The sequence below is a fragment of the Phlebotomus argentipes genome, unplaced genomic scaffold (genome assembly GCF_947086385.1).
Source record: "Phlebotomus argentipes unplaced genomic scaffold, Phlebotomus argentipes genome assembly contig_75, whole genome shotgun sequence".
NCBI classification, from domain to species: Eukaryota; Metazoa; Arthropoda; class Insecta; order Diptera; family Psychodidae; genus Phlebotomus; species Phlebotomus argentipes.
The window spans coordinates 782,660-807,100 of NW_026776170.1; the positions used below are offsets into that span (position 1 = coordinate 782,660).

Here is a 24,441-nt window from a genome sequence, read left to right on the forward strand (position 1 = left end):
CTGATGAGTATGAAATTCACTTTGTTTATACTTCACGAATATTTATTTACTAAATTAAGAATATTAAAAGACTTTAATTTTAAGTTTAAGTAATGAAAATATGCAGATGGTATTTGTCATGGCGTCGTCACCGAAAGTTCAGAGCAAAAGAGGTAGAAAAAAATCCAGGCGGCAGCACGAGTACAAAATAGTACAAGCACCCGCCACTGTTGTGCGGAATGGCACTATTCCGCCAACATACATGGGCTAATGCTAGAGGATACTTCGGCAGTTTGTGGCCACAATAGTGTTCTTTGCGATGATTTTTTTTTGTTTTGAATGTATTCTGTCCCTATAATAACTTACTTACTTACTTATATGTCTTTAACATTAAATTGAGAAACACAACCTTCTCCATTAAAGGAGATATCTAGACAAGTTTTTGTTTTACTGTGGCAGATTGTCGACCAACCATAAGTGGTTCTAACGTCCATCTTTTATATATGTGTACGGGAATAGAGCGCAAGACAATTCCAGGGAAGCGTATGTTTCAGCTGGAACATTCAACAGCAACCCATTTTGGCTGCTATAATTTGCCATTAAAAGGCTTATTTTTGCGCTCTGCTGTGTTCGAACATTTGCAAGCGGTGGGATTCGAACACACGACTGTAGCATCGAGAGTCAAGCGCGTTGACCACTAAGCCACAGCCGCCCAAGGCCCGTAATATCACATCCGAGTATTCACGCACCTGCACTCACTATTGCAATCACGGCGTGACCAATTTTTCTTCTAATATCCTCCTAATTGGCGTAAAAACGCGTTAAAATCGTGTTTTGTGCGTGAATATGTGAACGAGGATAATCTTCGTAGTGTGTATGGAACTGAATTTGGATATGAACTGACTAAATTTCATCTCGCATTAGTCCATGTGTGTAAAGGCTCTATTCCATGGGAAAGATTTATTTAATGATATTCCAGATATGAACAACGAGTAGAAATAGATATAAATATATAATATAAGATTTAGTGAACAATCCGCAATTTTCTAATTGATATGTCGAATGTATCTGAAGAAAATTTAGTAATTGTCTTGAGACGTGTGATACCGGGTGAGCAATGACATTTGACACATTGACAAAATGGCGTCGAGATTTCAGTGGAAAAGACTGGTGTGTGGTGTTGAGTGGCGTAACTTATGAGCAAAAGTCTGATGCTGCCACGGTAGTGGAACTTCATAAGGAATACAACTATCTCGGGATCGACGTGATAAGTGTGCTGTGGCGTAAAGGCACTCATATTTAGGTGGACCACGCTAGTACATGGGGCGCCTAATTTATGGGAGGCAAAAAATCTCCTACATGAACCCACTAGGGCGCTACATTCAAGTGATTAGAAACTTTTGTGATTCTGTGACATTTGTTTTAGGAGCAGGTGTGGTAGATCGTAAATGTCGCTAATATATGAGAATGTTGTATATGGAGCAAAACTAAATTCTATTTCCATCGGTGACTTGGTGAGAATAATTTTCTGCATGCTAGTCCACAAATAATAAACACATACATACTCTTTCTTCTCTTCGTAGGATTTCTTACGCAGCGACAATGGACATTTTACCGTGCTCGTTTAACTGAAATGCAAGATTATAGATATCTAACAAATGCAAACTTAGTGTCACAAGCAGCGTCTAAAGTGTAAGTCAGAATATTTTATTCAGACCATCTAAGATTTTTATTATAATAAAACGCCATCGCAAGCTACATCAGTGTGGTGCAAAATTGATTTAAAAATTCGAATTTGTCACTTCAGTTTGATAAATCTCATATTCCAGAAAAAGTACATGGATCGATATACCCATAAGGGATTCCTTGGTTCATGGATTACCCCTATGCCAAGAGCCATTTTAGTCTGATTTTTCATTAGAGTGATTTGCATCGCGAATATAAAACTTGTCGTATTAATCAATTTTGTACCTCTCATTTTGCCCTATATTTTCTACAATATGATGTTTACAATATTATTCTATAATAATACAAATGCCACATAATTAATTTCTGGTAAATTTTAAAGATTTTTTTGTATCGCCGTTTCGCATGTTTATTTATAATTTGTCCGGTGACATTCATTAAAAGTAATCAGATAGAAAACATCGCATGAGTTTAGGCTAGAATGAATAACTAATGTAGTCACTACTGGGATTACAAAATTTACAAGAAAGTCAAGAGTTTTGACATGTTTATGGTGTCAGTAGCTCCTACTGGAACACAGGTTTGGGGCTAGAGCAGGAGATATGTTGATAGATTTTCTGTTTCACATTCAAGACTCAATATGACTTTTCTATGTAAGTCGCTCGTCCAAGTGAATGCCAAGACACTTTTTGGAAGGATATACGATTAAGGGATAAAGAGATCTGTGCGGATTTCTCTTCATCAGGTCTTTCATAATAATAAGTTATTTTTGCATAATTCCGTCCTTGGAGTGGCACGAATGGCTGCATTCTTTTGTCGGGAGTATTTGAACTAGCTAATCGTTTCGTCTTCACACATTTCCGCTTTGCTATTTTATTACTTATTTCATGAAGATCAGTTGTTTGACCTCGTCTGTTAATAATATTTAAAACATAAGTTATTATAGTTTCATTATTTGTTACAGATTCCACTTTTATATTGTTAGCAATGAAGTAGGAAATTCAATTTAAAAAAGAGAAAAACTGTGTAAAAGCAGTCAATGAAAATCGTGTGTAGTTTCTGTAACTATTGATAACAGAGCACCAGCACTTTCACATCCTAGGAATGTCCCGAATGGTTGCCATTATATCGAAATGATACCAGAATTTAAATACAGCATTTTTTACGAGAACTTACACGATTTCCGTCAGGACGACAACACATATGTTGTCTTTGGGGATCCAAATGTGGGCTTTTAAATAAAAAATTAGGTTCTTAGCTTCTTTATTTTGTGGAAATTTTGGAGAGATTTGTTGATATACTTCTTCTTTCAAATCTGGATACTAGACCCGCTGTTATATTACAATATGTTAAATCTATGCGCAGTAAACGGGTGCCAGCAGAGACATCTATCGATCAAAAAGATATGGTTAGAATATAAATAAAGTCGATTTTTTTTATATGTCTAAATGTACTTTTTGAGCGTGGAATTTGTGTCAATTAAACCGTTACGGATTGGCTAGGCTGGCCAGTTTCTTCGCATGTAATTTATGACCAGCAATTTCTTGTATTAATAAGTGCATTATATTTATTTCCAATCTCTTCATATGTCCAGTACAATCACTTTTTGCTAAGCCTGGTTGACACAATTTTCTTTTTCAAATCATGTACTGTTGAGTTCGTGTCTTGTATGCTCAAAGTACTCTCACCTGGTTTTTTCGTTAGGTCTTCGAATATTAAGTCGGGTCTCGTTGTGTCTGAATTGCAGACCCATATCTTCCGCAGCTTGCTTTTGATTAACGGAGTAATTCTCTGTTATGAATTTTCTAGAGACGTCAAGAGGCGACACTCAAACTTTTTGGCTCATTAACTGCATTTTCTTTTTTATCCTTATTTCTTTCTATTTTTGTAAGAACTGATGATAATTTGATTGGGAGATGCGGAAGATGCAGCTTGTTGAAGTGATCGAGTTAGGTGGTGATTTTTTTTTTATTTTCTGACCAGTTTTTCCCCAAAAAAACCCATACGTCTGAGGAAGGAGGAAAATATATCTCCGAAACGTCGTGCTTGGAAAAATTGAGTTTCAGCTAATTGGCCGTTTTCCGTACATCGTCGAACACCAATATGCCAAAGGATATTTTATCTCTTTCTACATTATGAGGAATTTAGCCAGGGTTCGGGGATACATAGTAACGAGAGTAGAACATGAAATTCTTTCGCACATTGCTGGGGGAATCTTTCCTTTTAATGCATTGCCACACAAAATTAGCGAATTTGTATGTCTGGCTGAAAAAATAGAATCGTTTACTGTTATATTACTGGGCAAAAATTACGTGAAATATGCATTTTGGGAAAAAATAATAATAATTTATTTGTACACACACTCCTTCCTCATGTTACAATGTTCTGATTTAATTTACAAACTGAGATCAGAAGGCCGATTATGCACCACATGTACGTTCATGAGGACCGATCGACATGAACAAGTCATATAGTTGATATCCTCTTCAGACGCTTTTCGCGCAATTTCCCACTGTTTTTGTACACTTTTCGCACGGAGAATGAGGTTATGTCTAATTTCGCCGCAATTCACCGCCGCAGAAAATCACTCACATGAAGATAGATGTTGATTACTTCCACATCGATATTCATGTGGAGACGTTCATGTGGTGCATAATTTGCCCTCAGATAAAGACAATATAAATTGACATTTCACATATAGTTTTTACAATAGAATAATAAAATAGTCTCAGAGCGTCAATCCACCGCATACGTAGTCATGCGATATTTAACGACACCGTAAGGGGAGGAGGAGGGGAAGGCTAACCACGATCTTGGTTCGGGAGGAATACGTTTCGATCGCTGCGATTAAAAACTAATTCGTTTTATTGACCCAGCACCCAATTGTTGATGATAGTTTAATGAGGGTGTACAAGAATTTGAGTGTGTGCGCTTATGGTCACCAACATTGATATGAAAGAATAAATTCCTTATAGAGGCAAAGCAAATGATCCACGAATCGCCCCGGCAATACTCGGCAATTAATCTACACACCTTGACGTGAGGAAAAAGGAATTATATGCAGCCCCTTCAGCGCTTCCTCAGCGTACCAAGGATTAAAAAAAAAATTCTCCCCTCAGCCATCGGATTGCTGGCAACTCCACTCACTTGTCTCCTCGGAATGTTAGCAGGAAAACACGGCGTCCTCAGGCTTCCTCACACAAGTCACTCAAACACCTGATTTATTATTCCCTTAATTTTGCCTGAATGTATTTTTCCTCACTTATTGTATCCTCCTTGCACAGCCTTACTTCTTATAATAACTTATGCGCCTCTAAAAACTTAGGGGTAAACGAGCAGTTTCTTTTTTCACATGAATCAATTGCTATCCTTCACACAATAATTGTAGTCCTTTAGGTCTACAATTGACGAAAATTTGCACAGGATAGCCTTTACTGTTTAGATAAAATAAGTAAAATTTGAAAATCACTCACAAACGAGAATTTTGCTGCCAAATTGATTGTGTGTTTTTTCTAATAAAAAAGCCACCATTCGCGTGACACTTTATTACGGGCTTTTGAGGGTTAAGTAGCGATACTAAATATGTGCGAACTTTTCCTCCTGGACACGGCCCTTTCAGTAGGTGGTGGAAAATGCACAAACACTACCCAGGGGGCAGATATAGAATCCTTTGCGGGTCAGTTTCGTCTTACTACAGACTGACAACAGTGCGCTCTGACAGTCTGACACAACCTCACTTTTGCTTGGCGCTCGAAATTTTCTTATGGAAAATATTGAAATTTTTTCATAAAATTTTGCTCTGTGTTATATTGCTTTATCATGTTAATCGACTTCTTCGTTGAAAAGTGAGGAAATGCACACAAAAATTACTGATTAGAGCAGAAATTTCGAGAGAAACATTTTGAGCGAAACTTTCGCGGCGGGTCAAGTTGCCACTACTGACGCCTTGGTAGCGTTATAATACATGAAACATGACGGGCAACTTGCTTCTTACTCAGAAATTTTGACATTTCGTGCAAGGGTCTAGAAAAGTCGCGAAAATAGTACTTTAAAGGCGATTTTTAGGGAATTAAACAGTATCAGTGTGTAAATTAGAAACCAAAGTGAAAATTTGCTCGCGATTTAACAATTCCACAATGGAATTTATTGTAAATAAAAGTGCATACTGCCTCACAGCGACACGAAACCCCACCGTCGGGGGCAGTATAAAAAATTACAATATTAATTTCATTCTTTTTTAGAGGAAAAACCATCAGTTTTAATGCCCAATGAAAGGCATTTTCTGAAGTTCTAAAGACGAGAGTTTATTTGAGCGTTGTGATTATTACTATATATTTAGCCGATTTTTCAAGAAAAAATTATAAAATTGCAACGACATTTTCGCTCTAACACTGCCCCACTTACCCCTGAACTCAATTAAAGACACTGAATATGAAATACTGGACGAAATAAAATTGACTTCTGCACTGTTCAAGATCACCAGCTCAAGTGTAACTATGCCGAAAGTGGGCCTGAACTTGACACACTTTTTCTCCGGTCAACACCCGCTTATCTCACTGCATTGCTCAAATGAGATTTGCATGCGATAGTGCGCTAGGTGATGCTCTCCCTAGTCGCATAAGATTATCGGATGAGTTTGTAGGTCTAATTTCCTGTGGGGATGGCATGCATGTCGCAAACTCCTTCTGCCACCCCACTTCGCTGCATCCACTGATTCTACAGGCACTGCACTTCTCACCTTACGGTCACAAAGAGACTGACTCCCGCGTATTTCGCGCGTTACCCTCAGTGCTGCCTCTGGTGTCTAATGCTAACAGCGAAGATCACGTCAGAAGGAGAAGGCTGCATTAGACAGTGGCATTCCCGCCACACAATCTCGAGGGATACCAATTGGGCAGGGCTGGATGTTTTGCCGGTTGATATAGGGAATTCGATCTACAAGTTGTACGCGACCTTTTGATAGGGAGAGCGAGCGCACTATAGGCAGAGAATTTCCTCTTCCTCGTCCTCCAGAACAGTGCTAAAAAAAAAGTGGATTAAATGCAAAGCGACTAGTTCATAGTCGTAATTATTGTCAAATGGATTTCAGGTTTAGATTCAGTGAAAATTTGTCATGATTTGAGTTTGCGAATTCTAAAAACTTACAACTTAATGTGACTTCTTTAGGTACTGTCCAAGGATCTGAATATGATCACCGATATTCATCTTCAGACATTTTTATCTTTGAATTTACTCTTCACCTACACAATGTAGGCATCTTAAGTTTCCAAAGTTTTGTTACCCAGCCATCAAATATTTTCATCATACTTTCCTAAATATATTACTAATATAAACTTCTGTTTTGTATTTACAGGATATTAACATACTTTTATTAGAAAATAATACTTTATCTAACCAAAAGTAATAATAAAACTATGAACCTTTTTCCATAACAATTACTAAAAGCATAGAAATAAAAATTTTAGAATATGTGAACTATTTAGAGACCTTATATACTTGAGTAAATCAGATAATAAATAATAAAAATATTTTAAAATCAATGTGTGACTAATATTTGACATATTAGATCTTTGTATGATACCTCATTCATGCGCAGAATATGAATGTTCTCTAACATACAGAAGGTAAAACTCCGGAATTAAATACAAAAGTCTAATTACGGTAATTTCAATATTTTAGGTATTTATGAATATGAATTTAAAGTAAATGTATAATACTTGTAGTATTTCTAAAAAAGAAAAACATAAAATTGACGGTGATAATATTCGTTAGAGGAAAAACAAAACAAAGAATATTGAACAAAATTATTATAATACCAACTAAGAATATTTTGTGAGTTAATTGTGTAAAAAAAGCACAAAATAATAAGAAAAAAAATCAGAAAGAAGTTAGGTGAAAACAAGAGTAGTTATCGAATACCAACGTGATTTTTGTTGCCGGAGACAAACTAAAAAAAAAAACAAGTGGTCAAATGAAATAATCGATCGTATATAAATGTATCAATATTCGAAACAATGAAGACCAAAAAAGGAGATTCAGTGGAGACATCTGTCGTCGATGTACGAGACGATTCTGTGATATTCAACGTTAGTTTTAATGCAATTAAAGTAGGCATGATGACAAGAATGGGACCAGATCCGTCCTTTAAGGTGAGATTCTAGCATAATATTGATATCTCGTAATATTCAATCATTATATTTGAAAGCATTTTTTGTGAATAAGTACATAATTAATAAATAATAATAACTACCTTGTTCTAAAATTATATAGTAATTCGTGTAAAATGTCTTAAAGTTCATCATTGTTTTAGACCACTAAGTTCGCTACAGCAAGGCTTGTTATTGGCAAACTAACTTGCATAGCAAAGTCGTTCTTTCCCTATAGAGATTTTTATTTGCTATAAATATTGGTAGCTTGTGCGTTGAGGGGATAAAGTTTAATTTACAATGGTCAATATAAATAAAATTTTTACCACGACTTTTTGTAAGTATAGTATTAGAAAATCACTATATTTTCTTCAAAGTTCTACGTATATTACACAATATTCTCATTCGTGTATTTTAAATTTGTCTACATTTTTTGTTGTTTTTTTCCCGTCATATTGTGAAATAATAGTTACAATAGGGATGGAAATATTTCTCATGTCTTTGTGGGAATGGTCACTATACCGTTATGGCAAATCAGAGGGAAGCTCTTGATGCCCCATAAATACAGAAGGTATCTCCATATAAATTTTAACGATAGAAGAATATGGGATTTATCGCGGATAATTCCCTAATTACAGTTTCTTTTACCATATAGATGGAATGATTACTATACAGACGCTTTCATTAAAAGGTCTTATGGGAATAATTACACTTTTTTTTCAGTGTACCATCATCAAATGTTTGAGAACTAAGGTCTTACATTTGAGGATGGCTTACCTGGTCAATTAAGCCAATGACTATCCTATTTCTGCAAATTTACACTGTTGTTTACTCGATTTTTCACAATATTTGACATGGGATATTGGGTGACATGTCAAAAATAACCATCACGGCGCGCGCTCCTAGTAGAAATTCGCGATGTCCAACCAAAAATGGTAATGCGACTTTTGCGGCGGCAACTGGAAGTACTTTCCGATATTCATTTGAAAATTTGAACAGAGATCGTAAAATGCAAATTCTCCAATTCTGCGGAGATGGACTCACGCCTAAAATAGAAAATCTAACCTCCAAATTATGTGCGCCCGCATCAGGAATTTTATAAAAAGCGATGGGACTAAAAAATATTATTTTGCAAGTAGAATTATTTTATTTCTGCGGCTTAGCTATACCAACGATATTTTACTTTCAGGTGCAGAAAAGAAGGTTTATCAACTCTGGTTGGAGAAATTCCGTTAAATGAGTGTAGAAATACATTTACATTTAACGTGAAAGAGTGGTCGCTAAAAATAATTCCGTCCATGCGAAACGCACAAAAAATCAGAATAGTTCTATACAGTAATATTCAGACTAACAGTATACCACGGTGTTACCTCTGTTGATGCCCGTGTGTATATAAAATATAGTAATTTTTTTGTGGTTTGTCATACTTTCAATGAATTTTTTTTTATTTCTCTCTGTTATTGTCCTTACAGGGCTTTGTGGCGAGACATCACAAATTTACACTTATCCTAATCGATGACGGTTCTTCCATTGGTTTTTTCTGCAACATGGGTAGCATTTTATTTCACACCTGGATTGGAAATATGACTGCAGTTATGTGCACAAAGGTATTGGCTAGACGACCAAGGAGTAGTTGTGCACTTCCAAATTTTGTGGTTACATCTTTATATGACAATTTAGCTAGTACATATATGATGTGGAGTTATATAGCATATATTGATGGTTACATATATATATGTAAAATTTGCTATGATCATTGCCATAACGCTATAAAGAATGCATTTGGCAACCTGTTCGAGTGCCGGCCGAAAGTTATAGCATCATGTAGTAGACAAGACAATGGTGCTACATCAGACATTCCAGACTATGTGCCCTACGATCGATTGTGTGCCTGGGTGGCACGTGAGAGACATTTGCCTATTAGGCACTTACGTCTGTGTGGTGGCGGCGAGGGTGCGATTAACGCTAGCGGCTGGGGAAGCCCTTCTGCTGCAGTTACGAGTGCCTCAACCAGTGCTAGTGCTGCGAATGCCATCACAGCTTCACCCTCCGTACCATCCCATGTCACATGGAGTGCAACGGCAACCGGAAAAGCGCCAAAAAATCAATTGGAACAACTAAATACGATGCGAGAAGCGCTGTTTGCACAGGATGGCTGGGGATGTCAGCATGTAAATCAAGATACGCATTGGGATGTACCCACATCCCCAGAGCCTGGAACATCTAAAGTCGAAACCACGCCAACGGTATCAACTCCACCTGCATGGAAGACAGCTGTGAATAATGGTACGGATCTTTGGGAAGCTAATCTACGAAATGGTGGCCAGCCGGCTCCACAGCCCGTTACTAAAACTCCCTGGGGACATACGCCATCTACAAACCTCGGCGGTACATGGGGTAAGTACTATTGAAATATATGGACCTTAGTATGATAATGCTAAAGTATATATACTTACTATATGTAATTACCTAATTAAGCATTGTCTTCTAATAAACACTTTTGCGAGCAAAGTCAACGAGCACGGTCGAATTCTCAACACGACGTATTCACTGGAATACTCAGATATTAAACAATACTCATCATTTCTTTTTAGGCGAAGACGACGATGCGGCGGAGGGCGGCAATGTGTGGACAGGCACATCCGCCGTAGCATCAGCGACACCCCAATGGGGTAGCGCGGCAACCAGTGGCTCTAGTGGTGGCATGTGGCAGCAATCTGCAGCAGGGTGTGTCCCGAAAAAAGAGGGTGATTGGAATAGCGGAGCAGCTGGTACATGGCAAGATCCTCGTGAAATGCGTGGTGCACAATTATCGGTTGACCCACGAGAGATACGTGCTAACAGCGCCGATCCACGTGATTTACGTATCATAGACCCTCGCGAACAGATTCGTGACATGCGTGGTGACCCACGAGGGATAAGCGGACGACTTAATGGAGCATCGGAGATGTGGGGTCAACATCACGCTATGGCAACAGCTGCGGCTGCTGCAGCTGCTGCAGTACAAGTTCATATGCCTCACAATAAGATGGTTCCACAGAGTCAAGGAGCAGCACAATGGACTGTAGGAGCGGCGGTACCACCAAAGGTAAGGCAATCTAAGACTCCTACCAAGGACTTCTACAGAGATCATATCTCTCAGAATGTAATTTATCCTATCCCAATAAGATAAAGAAATTAAGTCAAAGGAAGTTGAAAAAGCCTTCATTGTGTTAAGCTTTGAAATTAAATAATTTTCTTTTTTATCAGTTAAAGACAAGTAAAAGACATTGAGGAGTAAAATTCAAACAATAGATGAAGAATAGAAATACATTCGGCAAGTTTCATACAGAAATATACGATTGAAAGGAATATACCTGTTGAATTACTAATTTAGGAATTGGCACGCTAACTATTTTATTACGAAACTACATGAAAGTCTTCAGATTAGAGGCTGAACTTCAGTCAAACAAATTCACTTATTATATCCACATGACATTTCCAATGTTATTGCTCTGATTGTACTTTATGAGAACTTAATTCAATTCAATTAAACATAATTCTAATTCCAATTAATTTTGATAACTTGCTCAAAAATCCATAGATTCTCGGACACCCTTGGTTTCTTACAACGCCGATTTGAAAATTTGATCCAATTTTTGAATTTATAGGAAATCCTATACATAAAAATACTCCCATACAAAATAGATATCTTACCAATATTTGAGGTTAAAAATGGTGACAAATGACCCATTTATTCTTTTTTTTATTTGTAGCAGGATATGACCCTGTCAACTGTAAAACCATCAGGTTGGGAAGAGCCTTCTCCTCCAGCGCAGAGACGAGCTGTAGGTAATTTTGATGACGGTACATCTTTATGGGGTCAACAAGGCGCAACAAGACTTCCTGGTGTATCGCATTGGAAAGAAGCAGCAGATATACGCGGTAATGCAATGGTGAGGCCGAGTGCCAGTGCTGCTTTAGGACAACGCGTTACTAAAGAGAGCATAATGTGGCGAAACGGATCATGGGATGAGGGTAATACTGCATGGGATGAAAAAACTCCAACACAGGCTGGAGCATGGGGTGGAGATTCTTGGCAAAAAAACAAGCCTAATATGTGGCCAGAGGGCGAAATAGAATGGAACGCAGCGAAGACAACTTCTAAAATATCCACTGCACAGGTCGATCTCATGCGAAATAGCAAACAATTGCGCATTCTCCAAGAAATGGGATTTAAGAAAGAGGAAGCAGAAGTTGCCCTCAGGTGGGTTTGATCTTATGAAAGATAAATTTGTCGTATTTATTTTTGGTATGTTTCAATCAATATTAATAAAATATACAGAAAACTTAACTAAATACACAAAATATCATGATAAGACAGGAAATAAATACTTATACTTATTTAGCTTATATGTTTCAAAATTGTGAAATTTAATTTTCTAATAACATACCACCATTCTGTAAAGGGTGACGAACATGAATGTGGATGAGGCACTAGAAATGCTAAATCAACAACGGGGTGCTGTAGAACCGTGGCGTCGTCATGATGAGCACAGCGGCTCCTTTGATCCAACTTTTCCGGGTCGGTTTCCTACCAACCAGGCCACTATGCAATTTCCACCAACGTCAGCTGCCATCCTTAACAATATGTCATCTATTCAACCGCTTCAAGTGCAGAAATATTTACAAGGCAGTCATACAAATCCACCACCTCCAGGAAACGGTGCTTCCTTTGCGCAGACACAACCACCTCCACCGCAAAGTAGCGGACAACCGTCCACTCAACAGTTACGTATGCTCGTTCAGCAAATTCAGATGGCAGTGCAAGCGGGGTACCTAAATCATCAGATTTTGAATCAGCCGCTTGCCCCCCAAACACTACTGTTACTTAATCAGCTACTGAACAATATCAAGGTAAACTCTCATGTAGAGTAAGTTTGTTTATGTAATTTGTTTAGTTAAGTGTATCGGAAAATGTTACCTACAATGGGTGGGATTTTTGGAATACTTCAGTAGTATATCGTCATTCCAGTTATTTACATTGCTTATAATTCAATTATGTTTTGTTATAGCAACTTCAGCTGACCCAATCAAACATGACGTCGCGTAGTGGTATGAATGGTTTACAGCATAGTGTAGCTGTAACAAAACTGAAGCAACAAATATCAAATCTACAAAATCAAATTACGGCACAGCAAGCAATTTACGTGAAACAGCAACAAAGTTCTCATGCCAATGCCGGTGACTTTGTATTAAGGACACCACATGATCCAATTGTATCACTACAGGGAAATTTTTCTGAAATAACTCTTAATAAGGTTAGTACCAGAAAAATAATTTTCATACGGATATGAACATTTAAAATTCTAATTAATCAGATCTGGAAGCAAAAATTTTGTCACACAATTTTCTTCTTATATTAGGATCCGCAACCATATCAAGCCACAATGACACAGCAAAGCCGTCTTAACCAATGGAAATTGGGTGCACTGGAGAAGGAAAGTGATGCAACTGATTTTTCACGTGCTCCAGGAACTACATCCAAGCCAACAATGTCGACCGCAAGTTCTACTATGAGCAGCCTTGGGCTTCAAGGCGATGGGTGGGTTATTTGAATTTGCTTAATAGATTTAATTCAGTGCTGTTAATGAAAACACAGCTCTTTGGTGGAACCTTTCCTTGATAAATATATGTATATTTTTGTCATCGATTTCATCAGATCGACCTGCGTTAGTTGGGCCTTATTTCACGAGTAACAAAGAAAGCATGTGCTCGCAAGTCTCTTCTAATGTTTTTGTTTTTATTCCAGTACTTGGTCAACTGGTCGCAACGTAAATGATGGCTGGCCAGACGGAGGTGCAATCGAGACAGAAAATTCGAAAGATTGGTCAACGGGCCAAACCTCACCGTCGGCCGCCTTTACTGATCTCGTGCCCGAATTTGAACCGGGAAAGCCATGGAAAGTAAGTTTCAAGGTTCTGTATTAATTTAGTAATGCCTTAGTATTATTTTAGGCTCTTCTCGTAAAACAAAAGTAAAGAATTATGGATTCATATGTTTAAACTCGCATTTCCATCGTTAAACTAGTTTTGAGCTGATTCGTCCTAATATGTATGACTTCCATAGTGTGCTTATTTTAACTTGTCTTATTTCTCACTCATTCATTTGCTCACCTCTAGGCAGACGCACCTGGAGAGAGTTTAGTCGACATATTTATCACTAAAGTCACCTTAACAATGCAAGGAAAATTTTGCAAATTTTGCAACAATGCAAGAGGCCAAAGAGGTTGCCCTCTAACCCACTCCTCACATTATTTAGGACCAAGTTCTGCTATAGGTCAAAGTCAAAATCAGTGGAAATTGAATGATTTTGAGTAGTATATGAGCCTTGTGAACAAATCAGTCAGAGAGCCGGTCAAAATTGGCTTAAGATCAATCAGAACGTGTTCACTCAAAAATGACGAGTCAACAAAATTGCTTGATCCCATAATTTTAAGATTTTATTGCTTTTAGTATTTAGGATTTGATGATTTTACCATATTAAAAATCCCACCTTCTAAAAAGGATGTGCTCAATAATAATATATTTATAGGGCACCCAAATGAAGACCATCGAAGAAGACCCTAGTATCACTCCAGGAAGTGTAGCAAGGTCTCCACTTTCAATAACAGCGAAAGAAAGCGACTTATTTACAGGTAGCAGTAAGACGTCACCCACAGATATGCAACCAATTAGCCTATCTTCATCAACATGGAGTTTCCACCCTTCAACATCGCAGCAGAATTTCACGTGAGTACCTATACTAAAAAAGAATAGTTTTCGATTGTTATTCTTGTTCTGGGTGATACTTTGATACAAATTTGTCAGCCATCCTCATATTAATACATCAAGTGTCACCATACTTTTTGAATATGAGATGTCCAGTCCCCCAGTGTATAGATCCGTGTTGATAAGTTCAAAACTGTCGGAAAAGTTAGAATATTGACTCAAAGGTTGAAATAAACAGAAATATAGATTAATGACCATAAATTTTCAAATAACCAAATGATGTGTTGAAGAAATATATATTGCATGCATAATTGTTTTTATTTGTTATTTTTCTTACTAATTTTAGTATCTATATGTATAGGTCTACTGCAAAATTAACTACGAAGAGCAATAGTTGGAACGATCACATGGGACAACCACCGCAAACAACTAGTGAGCTATGGGGTGTACCTGTATCTAAAGCCTCACGTGGCCCTCCGCCAGGTCTAGGTGCTACTAAAGGCACTGTAGGCAGTACTACATCCAACGGTTGGGTACCGAGCTCGCTGTCACGTGGAATTGGTCAACAAAACTGGCCCAGCAATAACTGGGGTCATTCTACTTGGCTTCTACTCAAAAATCTTACGCCACAAGTATGAAAAATATATGTGTTTTCTCATATCAGTTTAGAAAGCTAAGATCTGTATACGCTCACATCATCGATCAATGATAATCTACCTTATTTTTTAACCAAACGTAAGGGGCTAACATTAAAAAAAAACTATTGACGTAATTAGTGCGAATCAAACTTTAATTTGCTTTAAAAAATACGCTTAACCCAACCCCAGTACTATTACAAATTCGTGGAACAAACTTTGCGATTGTTACTCGTGACATCTGGCTAGAGACCATGTCTCAATTAGTAATGACTAGCACAAATAAGCTCAATTAAATAGGCTCTTATGCATAAAACGGACATAAAACTTTCCTTATTTGTGCTAAAGTTTCCTGTTTTATCCTGCTAGAGATTTAATTTTTATAGGATGCCCCGTAATATATGAGTTTTTTCTTCCTGCTATTCCTGTATATAGGGTACGGCAGAAGGCTCTCTTTTTTTCTTATTTGAGGCGCTGAAATGTGATCAACTGAGCTTATTAACCGCAGTATTTTCCAACATATTTTACAGTCCGTATATAGGATAACATACTTAGAATAGTTTGCTTAGCCAAGCTCTCCCATGAGCTCAACTAGGAGTTTGCTTATGACGTTCTTTTAGATTTATTACTGAAATCTCAGCTATATTAGTCAAAAGATGACTTTCTTATTAGAATTTTTATCTCTATCTTGGTAGATTGACGGTTCTACGCTAAGGACATTGTGCATGCAACATGGTCCGTTGCAAAATTTCCATATGTATTTAAACCACAGCATTGCTCTATGCAAGTATTCTAGCCGTGAGGAGGCACATAAAGCACAAGTAGCACTAAACAATTGTGTGCTGGGCAACACAACGATCTGCGCCGAATCACCGAGTGAGAGCGAAGTTCAAAATATCTTACAACACTTAGCCCTGCCCGCAGCGTCATCTTCACAGACTTCCGGTACAACCGCCAGCACCAGCGTCTGGCGTCCCACCAATCAACCTCCCACCGCTAGAAATTCAGGTGTGTGAAATTATTACGTATTCATAGGGCAGCATAGAATAAACTATACTTTTTATATAAATTGTATAGCATAACATAATAGCAGTGTTGTAGCCGGTTTAGGTATAGACAAGATATTAGTGGGATCCCAGCTACTCTGCCGATCCAGAAGAGCCCGTGATGTAATTGGGAAAGTCATGAGCCTTTCACACTTATCATTTCATTATTACTTGATTAACTTTACACTCAATATTATTGACTCAGATTTGACAACGATATTCACTCCGCGGTAAACAGAGACGAAATGGACGATACCGTTCTCTGGGCACTACCCCAAGTAACGTCATCTAGGTTTGCTCGTAGTTGATTTGGCGGGAAAGGCTTGTCCAGACTAACATTGAAAATTGTTGTTACCACAAGGGTATTAAAATATCTTGTTTTGTCACTTTGCAGCTCCCAATGACACTTGGGGCACGGGGTCAGTGTGGACGCAGAGCAGTGGTGGTAACAATCTGTGGACACCTCTTGAGACTGGGACTGAGCGGGGAACACCGTCAAACCTGAATTCATTCCTCCCCGAAAATCTTCTGGGCGGCGAACTGAACTGAGCTGACATCGCACCTGCGTAAATATAGCCCATCAACATGAAAATTTAAGGTATATATTTTTAAAACAAATTTATATGAATAATATAAAAATAAATGATGTGAATAGAAGATCATCATTTCATGTCTTGTCCTTCCTGGAAATTGTGTGTATTATTTTATATATTTGTTACTCTCAATTATTTGATATGGTAAAGCGAACTTAAAAAGTTATAACTATATTTAGTTTTTAGTACCGAGAAATTTAGTAACAAACAGCAAAAGGAAACTTTATATAAATGATCGTTAGTTAAAATATCTTATTCGCATGTATATACATTATATTTGTCATAAAAAAGAAACTAAATAATTTAGACTTCAATAAAGTCTGTAAAAAATAAAGTATTATTTGAATTAAAAGGATATGTGAGATAATAGAGTGTATGGTGAATCCATACTAAATATAGAACACTTAAGCTAAATATATTATCTTATGACGTGGAAATTATAATTGAAAGAGTGTAACATCTGAAGAAATCTTGAGTAAGATTGATAATAAGAATCAATAAGTAAATTAAGCTAGCATAAGCATTTTTGTGTGCAGTAGAGGAAGAAGTCAAATAATGACTAAACAATCATTGGCCTTAATGTGATAACTGTGTGGTTGAAAACCAACTCCCCAAAGCCTTTTATTTGTGTCTCTTATTTATAAAAAAAATTAAGGGTGAAATGAAAGAAAACAAAATAAAAAGAATTAGTGTAAAAAATGTGCACTGAAGATACTAATATTACAAGTAATTCATATGGGTGAAATTGTGGAGTATGAAAAGACGTTTTGATGTTTCAAACTAATAATGCAAAAATTCATACCTTTAATAAGTATATATAGTTTTATGATTTAAAAACAAATTGAGAAAAAAATATTTCCTTTAGTATTTTTATAACAATTAATAATATGAATATTATGTGAATGGAAGTCTAGACAAAACGTTTAGAAAAGTCAAACATTCGCAATATGAAAGGTTATATATATGTATATATATATATATATACACATATATATATATATATAAACTTTTTTATCATTCAAAACCAAGTTAATTGTTCATACAAGAAGCTCAATTCTCTATTATGGAGATAAATGTAAAAATTTATGCGGCTTAAATCGAGAACAATGGAAAACAGTGATCGACATATAGCCTAGCTATATTTTGAAAAATCATGTGGAAAGTGGAATCATTTTTTGTTTATTGACTTCGCGGTTTAATTCTCTTTTCATATGTAAAAACTGAAATAAAATTGTGATCTCCCATTTATAATTGAATGACAAGAAAAAATGTCATATAGAAGGTACAGGTTAAATGGAGCATGAATCATGATAAGTACATAACGGAAGAGATGTGCGCAATTCGTTGTCTTCCCAACCATGACTAATACCAGAAAAATAATAAAAATTAACGACTTATCATATTTATTAAATTGAAATATTATCTGCGAATCTAACTTTATTAAAATGGGACCTTAGTAAATAATTCTTAATAATATCGTTTAGGACAAAAAATACTAGGCGACTTTTCCCATGATAAAATTGTAGCAAGAATATTTGTCCCAATAATTTCACTAATAAGTTTGTAAGAATTTTAATTTATCACACATCTTTAAGAAGCGCGTTTTACTCTTTTTGTACTTTATAAATATACACAATCTTCATTACTACTACCTTTTCAATATGAAAAGGAATGTGAGAATGAGATATAGTGGTTCAGTTACTAACTCTCGACACTACCATCGTATTATCGAGTCCATCTTAGGTTCAACTGTTTGGAAATATTTGGTCACCGAATAGTGCAAGGAAATTAAACCTTTCGATAGCAACAATGTAAACTTCCATGATGTAAAAATTGTTAATATCGAAGGTTTTAAGAGAAACACACACTTTAGTGGAATTGTTTCTTACTTGTTTCCTTTATTTATGTGTCGCTCCCATTAAGGCACGAAATGTAAGCAACAGGGTGTAGAGAGGAGTAGAAATTTGAGCTGTGTCGTTACAAATTACAAGTAAACGCTGAGAAGTTCACACATATTGTCATTGAGGGACAGAGCGTCTTACGCCACGTTCTTTGGCGATCTTCCACCAATCTTCTGTAGCTCCGCAGCACTCCCGGTTGTCCCAACGCCTTGTGCACCACTTCTCTCCAAGTCGTTCAGGACTGTTCTTTCAGTCTGGTGCCCTTTAATCAAATTTCAATATTTTTTGGCTTTCTTTTGTCTGGCATACTATGAATGTGATCGGACCAGCTGATTTGGCGCTTCTGAATGGTGCTAACTATGTTATGCTCCTTGATGATTTCTCACACTGATGTTTCATACTTATGAGAAAATTCCGCATTTCTCGGATCCAATAGACAGCCGTAAAGCCGAGTTAATATAGGTCTCTTAAAGACCGTTAGCGCTTGCTAATCAACTTCAACTAACAATGGGCCTCGACACAGTTCTACACATTGTAATTTCCTGTAACACGAACGACACATCTTTTTACCTATCTTTTCTTTACTGCTGAGTCTAGACATTTGAAACTTTTGTCGATCTGATAATTTGAATCATCAACCAAGACATTCTAGTGTAAATTCTGTGCTACTGTATCGGTCACCATGTATTTCGTCTTCTGCTGTTTGACTTTAAAACTCATGGTTTTCGATTTGACAGCCAATTTGACTAAGGTTACATTGTCCGCCACCCCTTTGTGACCCATTACATTAAAGTCATTCACATATGTGAAAATTTAGAATTACTTATACTGCATGCACTTTTGTTGATTATTCTCGGAAGATCTCATTACATGTTCAAGGGTGAGATTGAACATGACGTGAGACAATACATTCCCCTGCCGTAGATCAAAATGTACAAACAAAATAACCGATACTGCTGTCACTGCATTTTTACGACTGAAATATCGTCATTTTTACCAACCTCATCAGTTGCGGTTAAATTCCAAAATATTGAAAGGCCACCCACAGTCTGCTTCTGTCTTTTTTTGTCATGCGCCTGTTTGAAGTCTACAAACAACTTGTGCTGCGTTAGGTAATATGCCCAGTATTTCCCCCGTGCCTGACACACATTAAACAACTCGATCTATCAGCACATAAATCCGCCTAGTATTCTCAAAACGTCTTCGCGGCGAACGACATCAACCTATTAAATAGCACCATAAAAGTTCTATCGCTTTTATTCTTATTACTCTTGTTTATTCGTATATTCATGGCCAAATTCCAGTCGTTCGACATCCTCTTGTGAGTCCACACCTAACGGATGAGCTTATGAATGCAATTGTATAGCTCTAAACTCTCTTATTTCACCAGCTTGATCAGAACAATGTACTCGCCGGGAGCTTTATAGTATTTCAAGTCCTTTTTAGTAGTCAGATATTATTTATATAATCATTATTCACATGTTTTTATTCACATAAAAAACCTAAAATTGAAATTTAGTAGGAGATGAGTATCATAGAAATGTTTTAATTTACTCAGAGTATTTATGTTTTAATCGCCTTCAGTAAAGAATGTACTTAACAAAAAAGAACGATGTGACAGACCAAGTTTAAACTATCTTTTGAGGCACGTAGATAACGTCTGTTAGTTGCATTATGTCTCTGGTTTTCCTCGATTTGCGCTAATACAATATGGTTGCGATAAAAATATAATACAAATTTGTACATTTATCCCCCGGGGTTGTTCTTTGGTCCGCTTAAACTGCAACGGAACACTCCGTAACGAGTTTTAGCGTAAAAGGTAAACATTAAGCTCCGTCAACATTTTTATCATTTTCTTCTCGGATCACCTGAACTTTGCACAAAGCACAAGTTGAAAAACGATTGCTTCCTGCAAAGTTTCTGTTAACTCTGATATTGACCTGTTTAAAACTTAGCCTTCTGACCAAATTATTTAACAAAAAAGGCTAAAATCTACACAAAGACGAACCGATTAAATTTAAATAAATTTTGCATTTATTTTTATTTTCCAGTGATATATAAAATTCAATTTTTTTTACTGCAGGTTCTTTCAAATTGCTTCATGTTTCCTTACATAATTGTGAAAATTCTATTTGTTATAATGAAAGAAATAGAATTTGGATAAAATATTATACGATAACGTATTCAATGAATTTTACAATGATTAAGAAAACTAAATATGCGCTCTAAGATACATTTACAGAACTCTAAAACGATGTTCATAGCAACTTTACATGACGTGTCAAGTCGGACAGTGTCCCAAATAAGGCTATCTTTCCACGAAAAAGTCGATGAAAAATTTCAATTTTTCGGGAATTTTTTCTGTTTGTATTTGAAATGTTTATGATTAAAGAAATATTCGTAATGAGCCAATTGAAAAATGTGTAGCTAATATAGAGTAACAGCGTCTACCGTAATATTGTTTTATCAGTTCGCTATTATCTTTGAAAATTGGTTTAGAATATTTTCGAAAGATTTTTGGTCAGTATCGCAACCAGAATCATTCAAACACTAAGCAAACTGTAACCTTTATTCTTCACTTACATAAACTTGGGTTCATTTTTGGCCTATATACTCGCTCTACGCGACACAAGAGACTAGATTTCAGTAGACATCGTGAATCACTTGATCACTACTACACCTTAAGTTTTTAAGTGAGACTATTCCGCATATCATTTGTATTCTGTTCTTTTTTTCTAGTCATGTAATTAATATTTCTGCACTTTGGAAGATAGATGGTTCAGTAAAACCTATCATGAGAATTTGTTTTTTGAACTAAACGATTTGGCCGATATATAGGGAAGTTCAAAAAAATTGAACTATGAGAACCCATGAAACAAGTCGGAAGCTAAGCGATGTTTAGCTATTCTTACATAAGCCGTACTTAATACTTTTTTTTCGCAAGGATGCCCTTCACACCATGTTGGCTAGTTGCATTCAGCAACGAAGTCTATTTTCTTTGAGACTAACTCTTAGACGCAGTAACGACTCTATGAAATAATTTTCTTTTGGGTCTTGTGTAGTTTGATTTTATAATATTAATATCTTTACTTGTTTTGCTTCCATATCATCGCATCATTCATTATTAGAAAGCATGACGTATATGATGTAAAAAAGAATCTTTTCTACAACTCTTTGAGAATTGGAAATCGACAGTCAAAAGTCGATGAAAGCTATGGTAAGTTACATAGTCATGTATACAAAGGCTGTGAAAATTTATAGTTCCAATTCTCAAGCCTCACTTATAAATTCAGTAATAGTATTTTTAAAAGGGCATATAAATTATTCAGTATCTTGTTTAATTTTAATCATAACATTAATAATGTTTATTATTGTTTAATATAATCCTTATGATAATTTCTAAAATATTTCCTAAAATTTTATATAGTATTGAATGGTTCACATTATAACGATCCATTTCTTTGTAATATTCAAATCGGGACATTAATAAACTCCTAATTTAATATATTGCAGACTTCTTAAAATTAGTCCAATAATATCATCGAATGTAACCAAAATTAATTAAAAAAAAATATATATATATTTTTGGTTTAAATTTTGAAATATTTGAAATAGTTTCATCTTTTCTCTACTTAAATTATTCTTTTAGTTAACTTTTAACATTGTGATCAAATTTTTTTGATAATTTTGAGTTGATGTAACCACCCGGATTTTTTTTCGATTTTAGAACGTGACATTTTTTATATGAAAGAATTTTATTCTTTTTTCTTCTATATTTCTTCCCTTTTTATTCTATGTATAACATTACCATGATTTAAATGAGACGATTCTAAACGCTTATGCTTTACTTCCAATCACTGCACACTTTTTCTGATTTATGATAAATAGATATAGGAGTATCGTTCTTCTATAGGCTCAGAATTAAATAATGAATGCATTTATATATCTCTCACACACAAACACTAATATATGTTTATATAATGATTGTGAAACCAATGGTGAGGCGCCTTCTCTGTTCCTATAACTCATTAAATGAAGAAAATAAAATAATAGGCATGTAGCGGAAAACACAGAGAAATAGAATGGAGCGATGAAAACACAAGATACAAAAAATATATGTCACTGGGCACTAGGCAATAAGTCGTTTGCGCTTAAGGAATCAGAAGGAGGGAAAAACCTCAAAAATAAAGAAACACGGTGAAAATAGGATACAAGTGAAACAAAATACACAAAAAGAAACCTTATGACTGCTATTTGAATTTAAATATTAAGAGTATGTAAGTCATCTCAAAATGAAGTTGTAGAATTTATTATAGAAAAATATTAATATATAAAAAAAAATATAAGGATGACTAGGTAAGAAATTTGAAAGAAAAATGGTAAAATATTGAAAATAGAATTAGTTATCGGTGTAGTTTTGAAATAAAAATGTACGTGGTAGAACAAAAAGAAGCAAAACAAGGAGTAGAAACTAATGTGACCGTGAAAATAGCTTTTTAATTGTATACAAGAAGATAAATAACTAGTTGTATCTATTGTTATGTTTAAGCTTGACATTTGTGACTTTTCCAGGGTTTGGGCGAATAATCAGTGATCGCCACAGTTAAGATGATCTGTCAATCCGCCAACAAGGCAACTAACTTTACTAAACTAAGACAATTATGGACATGGAAAAAATGTTAGACAGTCGAAACAATATAATTAAATGTCATGCGAAGATTTGAGGTATAATTTTATCTAGATAAGATGAGATTTATGTTTACTAATCCAAAAGCAACCAAGAACTAAATAACCAATAGACTTGAGTGAAAGTGCGTGATATGAAAATTAATATTTTATCACTTAGAAAATAGAATTAGAATCATGCAAGGAAAAATAGAAGACGATAGAAACTGACTAGACTACATTAAGTCGATTAGATCTTAACAATGAAGAACTCTATTAATAGGGCAGACATGAAACAGAAGCTATTTCAATTAGATTATAAAACATTGTTTAGATGTATGTAACTGAAGACAAGTGAGCACAGAAGTATAACATTTTGTAGCACGAGAGATCTGTCATAAATCATTAGCAGTAACGAATCTCTCACCGTCTCGCCAAAAAATTAAAAGTAATAAAATCTCGCCAATAGTGTTTAAAATAAAGAGTGCGATAGGAATAATAACTATAGCAACATGTGTGCAGGAATAATTAAAACATATTAAGTTGCAAAAACAAGACGAAAATAAGAAAGTAATAAAATAAATAAAATAAAATAATAAGGTGAACGGAATATAATTTGCAACGGAAAATAATCAATGTATTTGAATTATACTCATGGTGTTCTTCAGCAACAAAAAATGCAACTGTAATTAATTACTGATTATAAAGAAAATAAGAGATGAAAATAAAATTTTAATAAAATACCCAGGATTTTCATACATATCAAAATATATAGTGTATATGAATGAATGAATTAAATTAAAGAAATTTTTGTTTTTATTGTTACTCTTCCGTTATTTGCGAAGAAAAACTATTTTACGAATTCAGCGACAAAGAGTAATATTGAGTTTTAAAGTGTGGTATGTGCAAAAATTGTTCGAAGTTAGAATAATAGCAAGTAGAGTGATGTGCGTCCCAGGGTAGAGTGTGGACACAATCGAGAAGATTGGTAGAAATCATCCTCGTCAATGGGATAACAAACGTTGTTTTAATGTTGTTCCG

The 24,441-nt window shown here is 35.6% G+C and overlaps 1 protein-coding gene across 5 annotated transcripts; it reads left to right on the forward strand.

The window, feature by feature from the left end:
- Positions 1-1,118: 1,118 nt before the first annotated feature.
- LOC132257046 (protein Gawky) lies at positions 1,119-24,141 on the forward strand. 5 transcript variants are annotated; one of them, XM_059753739.1, is made up of 14 exons: positions 1,119-1,493; positions 1,563-1,671; positions 7,019-7,814; positions 9,284-10,208; positions 10,406-10,899; positions 11,567-12,057; positions 12,260-12,707; positions 12,866-13,111; positions 13,217-13,395; positions 13,603-13,756; positions 14,385-14,581; positions 14,922-15,192; positions 15,891-16,203; positions 16,636-24,141. In XM_059753739.1, the coding sequence occupies exons 3-14, from the start codon at positions 7,680-7,682 to the stop codon at positions 16,788-16,790; spliced, it is 4,008 nt and encodes a 1,335-aa protein (XP_059609722.1). In that variant the 5' UTR covers positions 1,119-1,493; positions 1,563-1,671; positions 7,019-7,679; the 3' UTR covers positions 16,791-24,141. The 5 variants fall into 5 exon arrangements, with proteins under 5 accessions (XP_059609722.1, XP_059609723.1, XP_059609725.1 ...); XM_059753740.1 differs by having other exon boundaries at positions 11,570-12,057; XM_059753742.1 differs by lacking the exon at positions 7,019-7,814.
- Positions 24,142-24,441: the final 300 nt, after the last annotated feature.